The 14,644-nt window shown below is 43.7% G+C and overlaps 1 protein-coding gene across 1 annotated transcript in view; it reads right to left on the bottom strand.

Moving 5' to 3' along the window:
- mast4 (microtubule associated serine/threonine kinase family member 4) overlaps positions 1-14,644 on the bottom strand; it is a 75,542-nt gene that overhangs the window by 6,923 nt on the left and 53,975 nt on the right. The window contains exons 10-28 of the mRNA XM_080017952.1: positions 13,081-13,235; positions 12,890-12,965; positions 12,591-12,800; positions 11,384-11,485; positions 11,155-11,287; positions 8,790-8,851; positions 8,597-8,688; positions 8,087-8,295; positions 7,828-7,966; positions 7,587-7,719; positions 7,318-7,483; positions 6,491-6,592; positions 5,832-5,954; positions 3,834-3,943; positions 2,912-3,033; positions 1,134-1,348; positions 695-898; positions 319-545; positions 75-197 (exon numbers count right to left, since the gene is read on the bottom strand). Coding sequence (XP_079874078.1) covers positions 75-197; positions 319-545; positions 695-898; positions 1,134-1,348; positions 2,912-3,033; positions 3,834-3,943; positions 5,832-5,954; positions 6,491-6,592; positions 7,318-7,483; positions 7,587-7,719; positions 7,828-7,966; positions 8,087-8,295; positions 8,597-8,688; positions 8,790-8,851; positions 11,155-11,287; positions 11,384-11,485; positions 12,591-12,800; positions 12,890-12,965; positions 13,081-13,235 — 2,703 coding nt within the window. The remainder of the gene's footprint in view (positions 1-74; positions 198-318; positions 546-694; positions 899-1,133; positions 1,349-2,911; positions 3,034-3,833; positions 3,944-5,831; positions 5,955-6,490; positions 6,593-7,317; positions 7,484-7,586; positions 7,720-7,827; positions 7,967-8,086; positions 8,296-8,596; positions 8,689-8,789; positions 8,852-11,154; positions 11,288-11,383; positions 11,486-12,590; positions 12,801-12,889; positions 12,966-13,080; positions 13,236-14,644) is intronic.

Raw genomic sequence — 14,644 nt, 5'->3', positions numbered from 1 at the left:
AGATGCACCAAATAAATCATTTCACAATCATAATATAGGAAATTGTCTGGACAGATAACGTGACCCTCACTAACCTTTAGGAGGAGTTCCACCACTTCAGTGTGGACTAAACCATGAACTGGTTCTCCATTGACGTGGGTGATGAGGTCTCCAGCTTTAAGCCCAGCCTTGTGAGCAGGCCCACTATCCTCTACATTCTGAAAAACACACACATGAATTAAAGTATGTAATCTTGTAGTACATACCGTTGTTTATGCTCAGCCTTGACAACACAGAGACATATTTTATAACCAATGAATTAAGTCAATTAGTCCTTACCCAGACCATGTGGTAGACTGTGTACATGTCACTGTCACAAGCGTAAACCCGGATGGCCCTCAGCGTGAAACCAAACTTCTTCCCAGAGCTGTGGATGACGATGGGCTGTCGTGGGTTGGCGGCGCAGACAGAGGACTCTCTGCTCGGTGAGGAGTCTCTGGAAGATGGGTCTGAGGAAAGGGAGTAAGGGGATAGGGGGCTAGCCAGCGGAGACACCGCAAAGATATCTGGAAAAGAAGCCGGGGACACCACTTTACACACAGCGATCAACATCCATCACATGAATCATTACAAAGACAATCAATCATTTTTGTCAAACTTTTCTAAATCTGATCTCTTAAAAGACTACCTAGATTCTATCTTTCCATTTTCTTACCTCCAGGGATCATAAGGGAAAGGGCACCAGTTGAGACGGATTTGGGGACTTTAGCCACAGTGCCTTTCTTCTCCCCAGACCACCCAGGACGTAAAGAGGCGCTTTGCACCCCTGGGTCTACAGGAGTCTGACCGCTACCGTCCGGGCTCTCCATGCCCTCACCTCTGGAGGACAGCTGGAGGTCCAGATGTTCTGAAAAACTCCCTGACAAACAAGACATACAGTTTGTACTTCAACAAAATGAATTGAAATTCTAATGTCTGGAAAACTCAAATAAAATCAATCCATATAGCTTAATACAAGAACTAAAATAAAATAGATGTAAACAAGCATCCATTAACAAATATCAGAAGAATTCTATCACATTGTACATATGAACATCAGAAAAGTATGATTTAATCTATGTACTGCATGTGAGTGTGTGTTATGATATTTGTACCAGAGAGTGTAGCTGCACTGTGGATGCTGTCTGGAGTGGTGAGATCAGGCTCATCCTGGGGCAGCTCCCCGATGGAGAAAGACGTCTTGCTGGGGTCTCCGAAGCCCGAGGTCTCGTCCCCTTCGCTCTCGGCAGAGATGGAGAACTTGGGCAACAAGCCGGAGTGAGGAGCTTGACCCAGACTCTCTGTTTCCAAGGAGTGGGATAGGGAGGGCCTAGTGGAGAGATGAGGGAGACAACAAAAAAAAAAGAGGATCGGGAGGTGACATTTGTTAGTATACGCAAATGTTTATTGGTCGGGGACACATTAAACCCATGTTGTATTGACATTGTAGGAACTCACATAATGTAGCATTGATTTAGCATATAAGTGCCCAAATACTTAATGTCGTCCATGCATATCCATTTTTATATTATGTGTATTATTTTGAAATGTTTTGACACTAATATTATAGTAGTCTCTCTAGTATAATATTAGTGTCAAAACATATCAAAATAATGGGAGCCGAAATATAGGAAGATAGGCCACATTTATAATAATGTTCCACAATTTACTTATTTTAGGCTTAGGAGTATTACTGTAAGCTTAATGTTTGTTCAGAATAAATTAGTCAATAACAAATCAACCAATAAATAAATTGTGATGTTATTCGAATAAACAGGTGATGTATTTCATTAAAGTTCAGGTGAAAGAATATAAGAGTTTGGAATTATACTTAGCTTAAATAACTCCTTATAACTAAATTGATCCCTTATAATTGTCAAGGTGGTTAAAGTCACTGTAAAGTGAATTCAGCGATTTGTTCGAAACGCATTATACATGTTAAAAAGTAATTGTTGAAAACATGTGAGAAGACTGAATGATGTAATACTGAATTGTGGAGTTAGACCGTTAAACTGTTTCTCACCATTTTTGTGGTCCAGATTTTTTGGGCGGGGCTAAATCATGACTCAGTGACTTGGAGTGGTTATACTTGGCATGGCCCCTCCCCTTAACACTATATAAACACCAGGTCAGAATCTGAGAATCAGTGGTGAAATAAGCTAAGCTAACAGCCCAGAGTTTTGGATAAGACGCTGATTTTGGAATTAACACCTGGAGTAAAAGGCGTCTTCAGGGAGACCGTGAAGTCAAGCCACAGACGCCTGGAACAAAAAATAACCGCCTCTTCAGTTTGACCGCGTGGGTTGATTATGTTAGCATTAGCTGCATGCTAGCAGGCCGTGAAGCTCCTGGTGAGGAGCAGTCCCGCAGCCGACAGCAACACTTTGAGGTGAGCAACTAGACACAAGACAGTGTTCAGCACAACATTTAAACATGGGGACGGTAGGGGATGGTAGCTCAGGCGGTAGAGCTGGTGGTCTAGTGATCTAAAGGTTGCTGGTTTGATCCCAGGCTCCTCCTGTTAGCATGCTGTAGTGTCCTTGAGCAAGACACTTAACCCCTAATTGCTCCTGATGGCTGCGTCCGTCGATGTTTGAATAATTGTAAGTCGCTTTGGATAAAAGCGTCTGCTAAATGTAATGTACTCCAATGTACACGACTGGCCGTGGTTTCATCTTCAGCAGACAACCTCAGCATTTCAGAGCAGAGGGTACTGCCTTTTTTTTTTGTTCACGATTTTGAAACCAAATTTTATATACTTGGCAATTTCTTTAAATAATTTAAATTTGGCTGGGTCGTTAATAACCCATTTTTCTGTGGTGTGACAAACTCAGAACACATTTCTTGTTTTACAGGGACTTTAAGAATAATAACGATTTAAAACTTAGCGTACATGTCAGTAAAGTCCGGAGTGCAGCTGAGGGAGTCTACAGTGAGTGGGCTCTCACTCTTCTTCTCCTCTGCCTCTCCTTTCTCCTCCAAGTACCCCCGGGACAGATCCAGACTGCTGTACACCTGGTAATCATACACACACAGATATGGTTGATTATTTATGATTTCGGCTCAATTTAAACATACATAGTTCTGAAAATGAAACTCCTGAGATGCAAACACTAGGGCTGTACCCGACTCAGAACTTTGTCAGTCGAATCGGATTCGGCTGTTCTGATCACACCCTCTCCATGCGTAATTCGCAGAAAATAAAGCCGTGTTAATTCTGCTCTTCATTTGTTTTTCTTCTTTAAGTATCGGATCGATAAGCAGTATTGGGAAGCGTAGTAGCACCATTAAAATCCGGACATGGAAGATTCAGACAAAAATATATTTATAATTCCTCATTGAAATGTAATCCCTGTGCATTTTTTAAAATTTCTATCTGTTTTATCCTGCAATTGTAATGCACACTGACTGACAAAAAAAAACAACCAATACTACTCGGGGGGGGGGGGGGGGCAGCCCTAGCAAACACCCCATCTTCTTTGGGTGTGATCAATGTATATTTTACAAAGACCATTTACACTAGAAAAAGATTTTGGTGACAAGTAGCGAAGTCACAGTGCAGATGAATGACTTTTTTCCCCCCAAAACATTTGTTTCTTTTGAGTCTCTGTATGAGATTAGGCATTCAACATTTATGCAAAGCCAGGTTGGTTTTGCACCAAATACTGAAGAAATAAATGGGAAAAAATATTTTATAGACAGATCTGCATAAGAAATAGGGTTTGATTTCTGCTTTCCGATGAGAATTTCCATAACAGGAGCACCTTTGGTGATGTAGTTTGTAAGAATGATGGTGGAAAAATGCATAAACGTACTTTGGAGAATCTGTGGGAGCAAGAGGAGAACTGCCGCAGCTCTACGTTGAAGTCTTCGTCATTCGTATCCTCCTCCTCCGTCTCAAGGTGGTGGTATCTCTCAGAGCGGGCTGGGGTAGGAATTAAAATACAGACCTTTAGAGCTTTTTAAGTTAATAACCATGTGCAGTTTATGTACAATGCAATATTCTTAAAATAAGTGAATAACAATGTAACATGTATATATACACTACTCACAAAAAGTTAGGGATATTCGGCTTTCGGGTGAAATTTCAGGATGAACCTAAATTGCACTATAACCTTTACAGGTGAACTTAATTTGACCTTCTCTAAACTTTTGAATGCACATGTCCAACTATTCAATGTTTCAGTACTTTTTGCACAACTTGCTGTTCTCTCACAAGGAGCTGAACGGAAAAATTCACAACAGGTGTTTGATCCATGAATCGACCAATACATTTCCTGGTTCAATTAGAATTAGTATTTAAACAGTCCTCTTCATCATGCTGTTCACATTTTGACATCATGAGACCAAGACGACGCCTAACAACTGATCAACAGTACCTCACCATTGCGAGGCTTCAAACAGGATGTTCTCAGAGGGAAGTGGCCACTGAGCTTAGAGTGTCACAGAGTGTCATCAGCAGGTTGCAACAGAGAGACTGGAAGAGTCACAGAAAGGCATAGAAGTGGACGTCCTTTGGCCACATCCCACACTGATGAGCGCTTCATTGTGAACAGTGCCCTGCGGAACCGGATGATGAATGCCACTCAACTCCAGGCACATACACTCCACCCACCACTGTTGTTGGCTTTTGTTTCAATAAATTGTTTGAGATGAGGAAATCAGCATTGCATGCTTCCACTTAAATGCCCTACTTTCATGATATAATATCACTGTAGCATGACTTTTTACATTTTCCATAAATGTCACCCGAAAGCCAAATATCCCTAACTTTTTGTGAGTAGTGTATTTGTAATATGTATGAAATAATATATATGTATATAATATGAGTGTAGAAAATGTATAAAATATATAATATGTATAACATACTGTATGTAAACAATCAGCCACAACATTAAAACCACTGGCAGGTGAGGAGAATAACATTGATCCTCTCGTTCCACTGGCACCTGTCAAGGGGTGGGATATATAAGGCAGCAAGTGAACAGTCCGTTTTTGAAGTTGATGTGTTGGATGCAGGAAAAATGGGCAAGTGTAATTGAGAGAATTTGACCCAGTGGTCTAGCCTTCACAATTTGGCCCTTCTCAGAGCTTCTCCAAAATGACAGGTCTTGTTGGGTGTTCCCGGTATGCAGTGATTAGTATCTACAAAAAGTGGTCCAAGGAAGGACAACCGGAGAACCAGCAACAGGGTCACGGGCGCCGTCATCGGGTCATTGATGTGCGTGGGGAGCCAAGTCTAGCCCGTCTGGTCCGATCCCGCAGAAGAGCTACTGTAGCACACATTGATGAAAAATTTTATGCTGGCTATGATAGAAAGGTGTCAGAACACACAGTGCATCACAGCTTGCTGTGTATGGGGCTGCGTAGCCGCAGACCAGTCAGAGTGTCCATGCTGACCCCTGTCCACCGCTGAAAGCACTTACAACGGGCACGTGAGCATCCGAACGGGACCATGAAACAATGGAAGCAGGTGGCCTCGTCTGACGAATCACGTTTTCTTCTACATCATGTGGATGGTCGGGGTTAGGGTCCAATCCGATCAAGCATCTGTGGGATGTACTGGAACAACAAGCCCGATCCATGGGGGCCCCACCTCACAACTTTAAGGATCTGCTGCTAACATCTTGGTGCCAGATACCACAGGACACCTTCAGAGGTCTTGTGGAGTCCATGCCTCGATGGGTCAGAGCTGTTTTAAGCAGGACAAGGGGGAGCTACACAATATTATTGGTTATTAGTAGTAGTTTTATTGTTGTGGCTGATGGGTGTATATGTGTACTATGTATAATATACAATATATAATAACTCACTGTCAAAGTAGCTGGTGTCGTCCTCAGACTCTAGCTGTGGAATGAATTCTGCCTTCTGTCTCAGGAGACTGTTCCAGTCCAGGTTGTAGAAGAACTGATGGTGCTTCACCTCAACAGCGCCACCTGCAGGTGCAGAAAGAGGATGAAGATATGAAAATTAAATGCAGTCAGACAATGGCCTTTTGCATTATACACTTCTGGAGCAGAACACTCTGCGGTACGTTAAAAGTAGCTGCAGGTCAAAACACGCATTGCGGGTATAAATTATTCAAATCCAATTCTGCGTCCGTGACCTTTTCCACAGTGGCAGAGACAGCCGTGAATGGCAACATGGCCGCTGGAGACCGCCATTAAACACCCCCGATTGTGTTCCCCGGGATAAGCTGTATGCCAAGCAACCTTTAGTCTCAGGTCATGGACACAATTTTGCTGTACGGACGGGTGGCGCTAACAGACTCAGCGTAGGGCAAGGTTGAGGCTGGACATAAAATAATTATTATTGATCAAAGGGAAAAGGTGAGCAGGCTACATGATAAATGTTCATCTTAACGGACCTAATTTCTCTGGGAACATAATGAGCCTTGCTGAACTCTGTCACACTTCTGAAAATCTGTACGGATAATTGGTGTGTGTGTGTGTGTGTGTGTGTGTGTGTGTACCTGTGCCCATCCTCTCCAGAGGGTTTTGTCTGAGAAGCAGAGTGATGAGCTCCTGAGAGTCGGGAGGAGGGGCGTCCTCCCCTTCAGGCCAGTTGATCTCGTCTATAAACAGCCAAACAGGTACATTTAACTATACTCAACATATGGATCCCAATAGTTCAGTTTTGTATTTGTATAAGCTTAAAAAGTACAAACACATTGAGAATCAGACTTTATATATTTAATAATTAAACAATTCTTAAGGGTGCATTTAACACATTACACGAACACTGTTTATAACAGGTAATTGAAAGGACTGTGCACAGGGGCCGGATTTATGTCAAATGAATTTCTAGCAAACTCCTTCAACTCAGTCAATTTCACAAAATGTGCATCACAGGAAAATTGTGTGAGCATTGACATTTTACATTCATTTAAAAATACATCGCAGTGAACTATGCAAAAAGGGCTCAGAGAAAGGATAAGGGGGCATGTTGGTCGCCTCTTCAACACCACACGCGTCCTATTTTAATGAAATTTGTGTGAGAGCCATGAATATGCATGTGTAGCTGGTGGCCATAGCAGCATGTATTCAGCGTGTTCAGGCCCCTTTAATTAACAGTCAGTCCCACCGGCGCAGTGGGATGGAAAGCAGACCATATCTGCCACCCAGAAACTCAAAACAACAAATTTTCTCCAGGATCATGAATATCTCAGAAAATATAAAGAACTAACAAACCAATAAACAAACAACAAAAACAACGTCTGAAGCTGCCGAGGAGCAGATGACACAAAATAAATGATGTGTGCTTTTCCAATAGCATTAGTTGAATTAAGGTAAAACTGACCGCTGATTACTTGTCCGAAGAGCTCCTCCGGTGTGTCGCCAAAGAAGGGCACGCAGCCCACCAGGAACTCATAGAGGATGATCCCCATGGCCCACCAGTCCACGGGCTTCCCATAGCCCTGCCTGAGAATCACCTCCGGGGCAATGTATTCCGGTGTTCCACATACCTAAATGTTCCAAACACACACATACAGTATATGCACGCACACATACAGTATATGCACGCACACATACAGTATATGCACGCACACCCACATCCACACACACTACCTGCTTATCAGAAAATTCTCTGGCATCTTTCTCTATATGGCCCTCATAGAGGTTTGTTGTCATGTTCATCAGTCCCACTTTGGACAGACCAAAGTCTGTCAGCTTTATGTGTCCCATGGAGGTCACTAACAAACTATGGAGAAAGGGAAAAGGAAAATAAGGTGTGAACAAGTAAACAAACCAATGTATTTATTCTCACACACACACACACACACACACACACAGACACACAGACACACACTTGTCTGGTTTGAGATCTCTGTGGACAATCCCATAGCTGTGAAGGTACTCCAGAGCAAGAACAGTCTCTGCAAAGTACATCCTGGCCATATCCACAGGCAGGGGACCCATGTTCTTCAAGAGCGTAGCACAATCTCCCCCTGTAGCCACATACGCACAGACACGTAAATGTCAGCGACACAATGTGCAAAAATAGTTTGACAGATACACGTGCGTATCACCTTAATATGAAAGTATATGTAGAAAATCCCAGGGCTGACCTTCAACGTACTCCATGACCATGCAAAGGTGACGCCGCGTCTCGAAGGAGCAGAACATGGAGACCACGAAGGGGTTTTCAGCAAAGGTGAGGATGTCTCTCTCCACAAAGGCTTGCTGGATCTGGTTCCTCAGAATAAGGTTCTGCTTGTTGATCTTCTTCATAGCAAAGCGCTGTTTAGTTTCCTTGTGCCGCACCAGATACACAGCGCTGTGGGGTTAACAAGGCCGACAGTCACTTTAAGTTCAAGAATTTTTTTGTCACATACATACAATCGTACATATGCGCAGTGAAATGTCATGACACCTGGTGATTACGCACAAGCTCTATAAGCTCAAAGTGGAACTCTAGACGTCCTCAGGGGGTCTGATATTCAAAACTACCAAAGCCTTTAGGGTCAATAACCATTGTAACACGGTGGGCCACCAGGGGGGGAGGAACACAAATCACATTAAATTTATTATCTATAGTGAATGATCTGATTATTATCTGTGTCATCAAATGGTCTTACCCATAGGCACCATTGCTGATGAGTTTCATCATCTCAAAGTCCATTTCACAGGGTTTACGCCGAGACCGCAAAACTGAGCTCAGGCTCTGAGACTGAGGGCAGGATGGAAAGAAGAAACAGGTTACACTATAAAATTTATAAAATGCATTTCACATATATGTATATGCATGTACATTTAATAATCTTGACTCACAGAGTCATCTGCCTCAGGAGTTTCTGCAATCCCACTGTCACAGCCAGTTAGATGAGCAATTTCTATGGGAAAATGTAGAAGCAAAGTCCCAATTAGTGCAAACAAATGACAAATTTCAGGGCAAAGAACCTCTGTTACCATATGTTATTTCAAGTAAAGTGCTTTCCCCATGCTGAGTTCAGACTACATGATTTTGGCCCGATTTTCCACTTGCGGACAGGCTTTTGGAGATCGCCGAGCAAAGCCCCAGATCGGAGGCAAATCATAGCGTGCTCCTGTGAGCATCGAGTGTGTGGTGTGAACTGCTCAGAACGCGATCCGACCACTTGCCCTGCAATGGCTCGCAGACGTCAGCGAGGTATCAGGCTGACTTTAAAAGGTGTTGTGGCATTTTCGCCTGCCACACAGCACCCGAGTGGCGTTTTCAGGGCCAGGTGGAACAGATCCGTAGCAGATGGACAACATGTCATGGCATGACATGTACTCTGCTGTGTGTGGGGATGGGGGTTTTACCTGTTGCTCTTGATTAGTCTAAAAAGCAACAGGCGTACAGCCATTCTGGTCCCGGGCCCAATTACTGAGACCCAAGAGCGGTGTGGCTGCTTAAACCACACCATCCCTACACAACATACCCCAAACATCAAACTGAGGCCAGGGAGAATCCCTGGCCAAAGCCTACTCCCTCCCAACCCCTAACCATCCAGAGAAAAAAATAAATAAATGCCGGACTCTCAAACAGGGTTTGCATACCTGACATAATAAACACCCAGATTCTGAAACAGGGTTCCCATACCTAAAATAAAAATGTCCAACAAAACAGAAAAGGTCCTCGGAGACCTGGTTCCTCGGAACAGCACAGTCCATAGCAGACCCACCCTCACAGGGATGAAGCAGACTAACCCCTCCCTTACGGAGCGTGGGTTCCTTGGGCTGCTGTGCTGGCTGGTCAAGCTGTAGCCGGGCTTGGCTGTTGCAGGGGTTGCTTGGAGGGGTGGCCTGGTTGCTGGGCGGAGCATCTAGCTGCAAGCGGTTACCCGTGGTGGTTGCTGCGGCTGCTTCTCCTCCGGTCCGTTTCTGGACATCCTGGGTGCGGCTGCTGCCAATCGGGAGAGAGCTGGTGCTAGGGCTGCCCATGACCTGCTGGTGGCACCAGCGCATCTTCAGGCGGCCCTTCTGTGTCCCTTCCCCGTGCTGGATAGTCCCTGTCCAGGTGTCACTGTGACAGTTTTGCCCGCCACACGCCACCCGAGTGGCATTTTCAGGGCCCTCCAACCCAGAGGCACTTAGACCAAAGACAAGTGTGGATGCTTAAACCACACCACCCCCACACCAGTCGCATGTCCATGGCATAAAGTGTGTAATGAAAGCGCTGACACAACTCATAAAATGTAAAGCCCACCGTTAAGACTTTTTTGACTGTACCTATTAGGTTTAAGATGCTGACGCCAAAAGACACCGAATGGAGAACAAATGGAGTGGAAATAAGGAGTGGCAACACATGTTCAACATCCATTAAGAAAAACAACTCCATTACAAAGAACTTTACGGTGTGTTTGTTGGGGGGGGGGTGGGGGTTGTTGACTTGTCCCTTGACAAACATGAACACATTTCCAATCCGATGCAACATCTGTCCTTCCTTAGAGGTCTACTTCAAACACTTAGACTTTGGGGCAGACGAAACACTGGACAGGCTCCGGGGAAATGAACAGAAAGAAAGGCTGATGAGGAGGTTAGTGAGGCGGCCTGTGTGAATGTGTCCACGGTCTGTGGGGAGGCCATTTCTTTCTAATTAGTCATAATGACTGCCTGTTACTGAATCAAGAGAGATGTGGGATCATTAGGAAGGCAGTCTGTTCGGTGAAGGACATTAGTCAAGACATCTTCGTCCCTTCCTCAGCTAAATCGGCCTTCTTAGCCAATTCTGTCCTAGTGACTTATTTCAGTATTTGCTGTAGAGCGCCACGGTCAACACTAGATGTTTTTAAATAGCTCCTGAAATAAAAGTGCCTGAGCTGATCATCGAAGTTTGAAGTAAACCCTTGAATACCATTGAAGAAGAGTCACCATATCTAAAAACCAATAATAGTGCAACCAAATAAAAGATTCTGTTGCAGCGATGCTAATAACAACCTCCAAATGTTAAATCCAGTTATAATGTAATTATTCCGCTTTATCGAACATTTTGAGGACTTTTTTTTGGGAAAGTCTAGAGTGATTAAAGGAAAATAAAACATTTGAGAGTTCACTGAATTCTGAAAATGTAATGTAAAGCTGAAAAATGCATTTTGCCAACTTAATTTGAAAACACAGGGATAGCCCTCAGTTTGTAGTCCAGTCATTAACTGCGACCCTCCACACTCTGTACCTTCCAGGGGGTCTCGCGTGAGGCCCAGCTGGCTGATGATGTAGCGGGGAATGTCCGTCTTGATGCCCTGGCCCTCCTTGGCCTGGCCCTCGGCAGCTTCCAGAAGGTGGTAAAACTCCTCGGGATCAAATTCCTAGAGGCGTAAGAAACACGTTTTTATATTATACTCACATAAAACACTGAAGATATCATTTGTTGTGGTACACGGGTGAAATGAAATGATAGCTACCAGGCATTCAAGTAGCCGAGCTGGCCGGGCTATGACGATGAGAATCTTCTTCACCAGTTCTTTGATGAAGTTCACCTCCTCGCTCTCAGACCTCTCGGTGGACTAGAGAAGGAAGCCAACAGAGGAGACACATGCAACATGCATTTCACATGTAAATGCAAGAATATCTGACTTTTGGGTTTTACAAATAGCTCAGGCTAAAGACTTAATGGGGTGGTTTCGTGGACACAGATTAGGCCTAATCTTGGATTAAATCAGACTTTTAATTTGGACTAACTGAAATGGCCTTTCTCAGCCATGGTCTAAAACTGTGTCAGATTTGCTCTATTATTGGTTTAAAAAAAATAAAAAATCTGATTTCCAGAAGCAAGATTAGGGCTAATCTAGGTCTAAGTGAAGTCTTAAATTTAACCTGGCCAGAGTCAAGCTTGACAAAAGAGAAGATGGATTATCGGGACCAAGACCAGACAGAAGGAGCTGACTGGCCCTTCATTGCCTTTCCTAGTCCTACCTGATTTCCTAGTCTAGAACAATTTAAGCAATGCCTCAGAAAGGCACTTAATTTTAATTCTGGATAATTAAAGTAGGATTAGTTTAGTCCCAATTTAGATTAAACATCATTACGGTTTCCATGGTTATCGGCGTTACAAGGTGTTCGGGTGTACACCGATTACGTTACTTGCTCACTGCCCCCACTGTCGTTTAGCTATTTCTTTTTATAGAAATAAAACCCATTTATTTAATTTTTGCGTATAAGAGCAGACATTAATCAAAAAGAAAAATCAAATTAGTTAGATACTAAGCGTGTTATCAATACTTAGTCAGACTCTACAACAATGAAAGTGAAAGTGTTTGCTTGTGCATGCACAGCAGAGTCACAGTACAGTCTGCTTATCACGGGAGGTAAGGAGGAGAGAAGGGAAGGCTATAGGAGACCTGTCTCCCTCCATCCGCAATAACTGCATGTTGTTTATTCAAAGTTCATTAATATTAGACTGGTCGCGTGTCCAGATTGCAGCAAATTCAACACTGCACGTCATTGGGTCCCAAGCAATACAGCCGCCAAGTGTGAAGTAGATCCGACAAACGGTTGTTGAGATAATCGAAAGACATACATACATAGGTTCCTTCCTTTATTAGGTAGATGGGTTGGACTCTGATGGCCTGAGCACTCATGTAGTTGTGTTAGCTCTAAACAAGATCCTACCTCCTGGAAGAGCCTCTCCAGTTTGTCAGTGAGCTCGCAGAAGTAACTGGAGGTGATGAGCCCAAGCCGGCTCTTCTCCAGACAGTCTCTGGCCAGCTCGATGATCTGGTGGTGGGCAAATCCCAGCACGCCGTCCGCCAACGGGAGGACACTCTCCGGAGAGTTGCTGCGAATTATGTCCTGGATCCTCTCCTCCATCTGAGCTGTGGCCTGACGTCAGGAGGAGAGGTTCATTTAAGCCAAAAGGTAACTGATGGTGAAACAGGGCCGTGAGAAGAAGAAGCTATGACGGCCATCACCTTAGGAAATCTTTCCTTGTAGACGTGATTCATCATGATAATCTCATGGTCAAAGCATGATGGAGATCGTCCAGGGCTGAAAAGAAAAAATGAGATGTCAGCCAAACCTTCAAAATCACTTGCTGCGGTGTTAACAATATGGGACAATACAATGTGGAGGCATTATTTTCTGCATTTCTATAACCCGGCACCTGAGACTACGTGAGCGGGGTCGCATGGCCGTGGCTCTGCGGCATTCGTCTCCAGAGATGCTCTCGGTGCAAAAGTGCTTGGAGAGGAAGTGCAGTTCGTCAGGGGTGGGCTGAAAGGGCAACTGGTGCAGCTTCTCCTGTGATGAACAGGATGACTGGAAATGAAATAAATATTTTTGAACAAGAAAAGAAAAAAAAAAAAAAAGCAGATGACAATGTATTTTACCATCGCATTTCTGCTGTATATTGGATGAAAGATTATCGAGTAAGTATTTTTGAAGAATTTAACTACAACCCCCAAAACACCAACTGCAAGCAATTTCCAAGTCTGCGTAAAGAAATACCTGCATCTTCACACTCACTGAAACCCATCTGAAAAAACAGGATTCAGTCTCCCATCTCAAGATTGGCGGCTTTCAACGGCAAACCACGGTGCTTGAATCGTGACCCGCAAGGGACCGGTACAGGACAAGCAGCTTGTATCTAAAATGTTATTTGTTTGACTAGACATTGTAAAGACTGGACATTTGGCTTGGACCTACTGATCAGGCCTACCACTCTGAAGGAAAGGAAACTCCAATATTGGGATGTTTTTGACTCCTTACAGTAAATCGCCTGCTTTAGTGTATGGATTGGGATCTCTTCAAATAATCCTCCAGTGATTTGCGTTTAAAAAACTAAAATAAACTAAGTGATAGTCACAAATGAAATTATTTAATGTTAAAATTTGCAAATTCCACCATAATGCATAATGCCCATTGTGGTGTGGGGATGGTGTGGTTTGAGCAGCCACACCTGTCCTGGGTCTAGGTAATTGGGGCCCAGGATCAGAGTGGCTGCATACCTGTTGCTCGTTGGTTGGTCTAACAAGCAGCAGGCAAAACCGCCATCCCCACACACACCCAGGAGAGGAGCCCTTGTCATGACACACATCTATCTGCTCCTGGGCTTATTCCAAACAGCCCACTCTCTACAATAAACGGTATGTCTGAAACCCTGTCATCTGTGTCTCTGTGCCGGAGGTCCCTGAAAATGCCACTTGGGTGGCGTGTGGTAGGAGAAACTACGACGCCCATATATCATACAGCAGGGAGTCAAGAAAGAGAGAAGTTTTATTGCCTTTTTTATGAATGTATTAATGTACTGCATGTTGTGGTTATATATGCGGTTGATCGTATTTTACATGGAATTTTTAAACAGCAGGCACTGTTGTGTCCAAGACAAATTTCCTTCGGGACAATCAGGTCTATCTTATCTTAGCTAAACTCCGGTAAATGGTCTGAGAGGAGGGTGAGCTGAACAAATGAAACTTATGCTTGGCTTAGGAAATAATTATTTCAACGATTAAGATGAAAAGAAAGGGAAGAGCATATGGTGGTAGCTGTTTAATTAGCAGAAGATTTCAATTCTTTCAAGGACATTTATCAGATTAGAGAGCCATGGATCCATGTGACAGGCCTGTTTTACAAAAAGAGCGTTCGATTTCCATTGGAGGCACACTTCCCCTGAGCCAAACCTGGAATGAGGACTAAAATTGATACCAATATTAATATACCTTTCACGT

The sequence above is a fragment of the Zeus faber genome (assembly GCF_960531495.2).
Source record: "Zeus faber genome assembly, chromosome: 17".
Classification (NCBI taxonomy): domain Eukaryota; kingdom Metazoa; phylum Chordata; class Actinopteri; order Zeiformes; family Zeidae; genus Zeus; species Zeus faber.
This window is presented reverse-complemented; position numbering and strand designations above follow the sequence as displayed.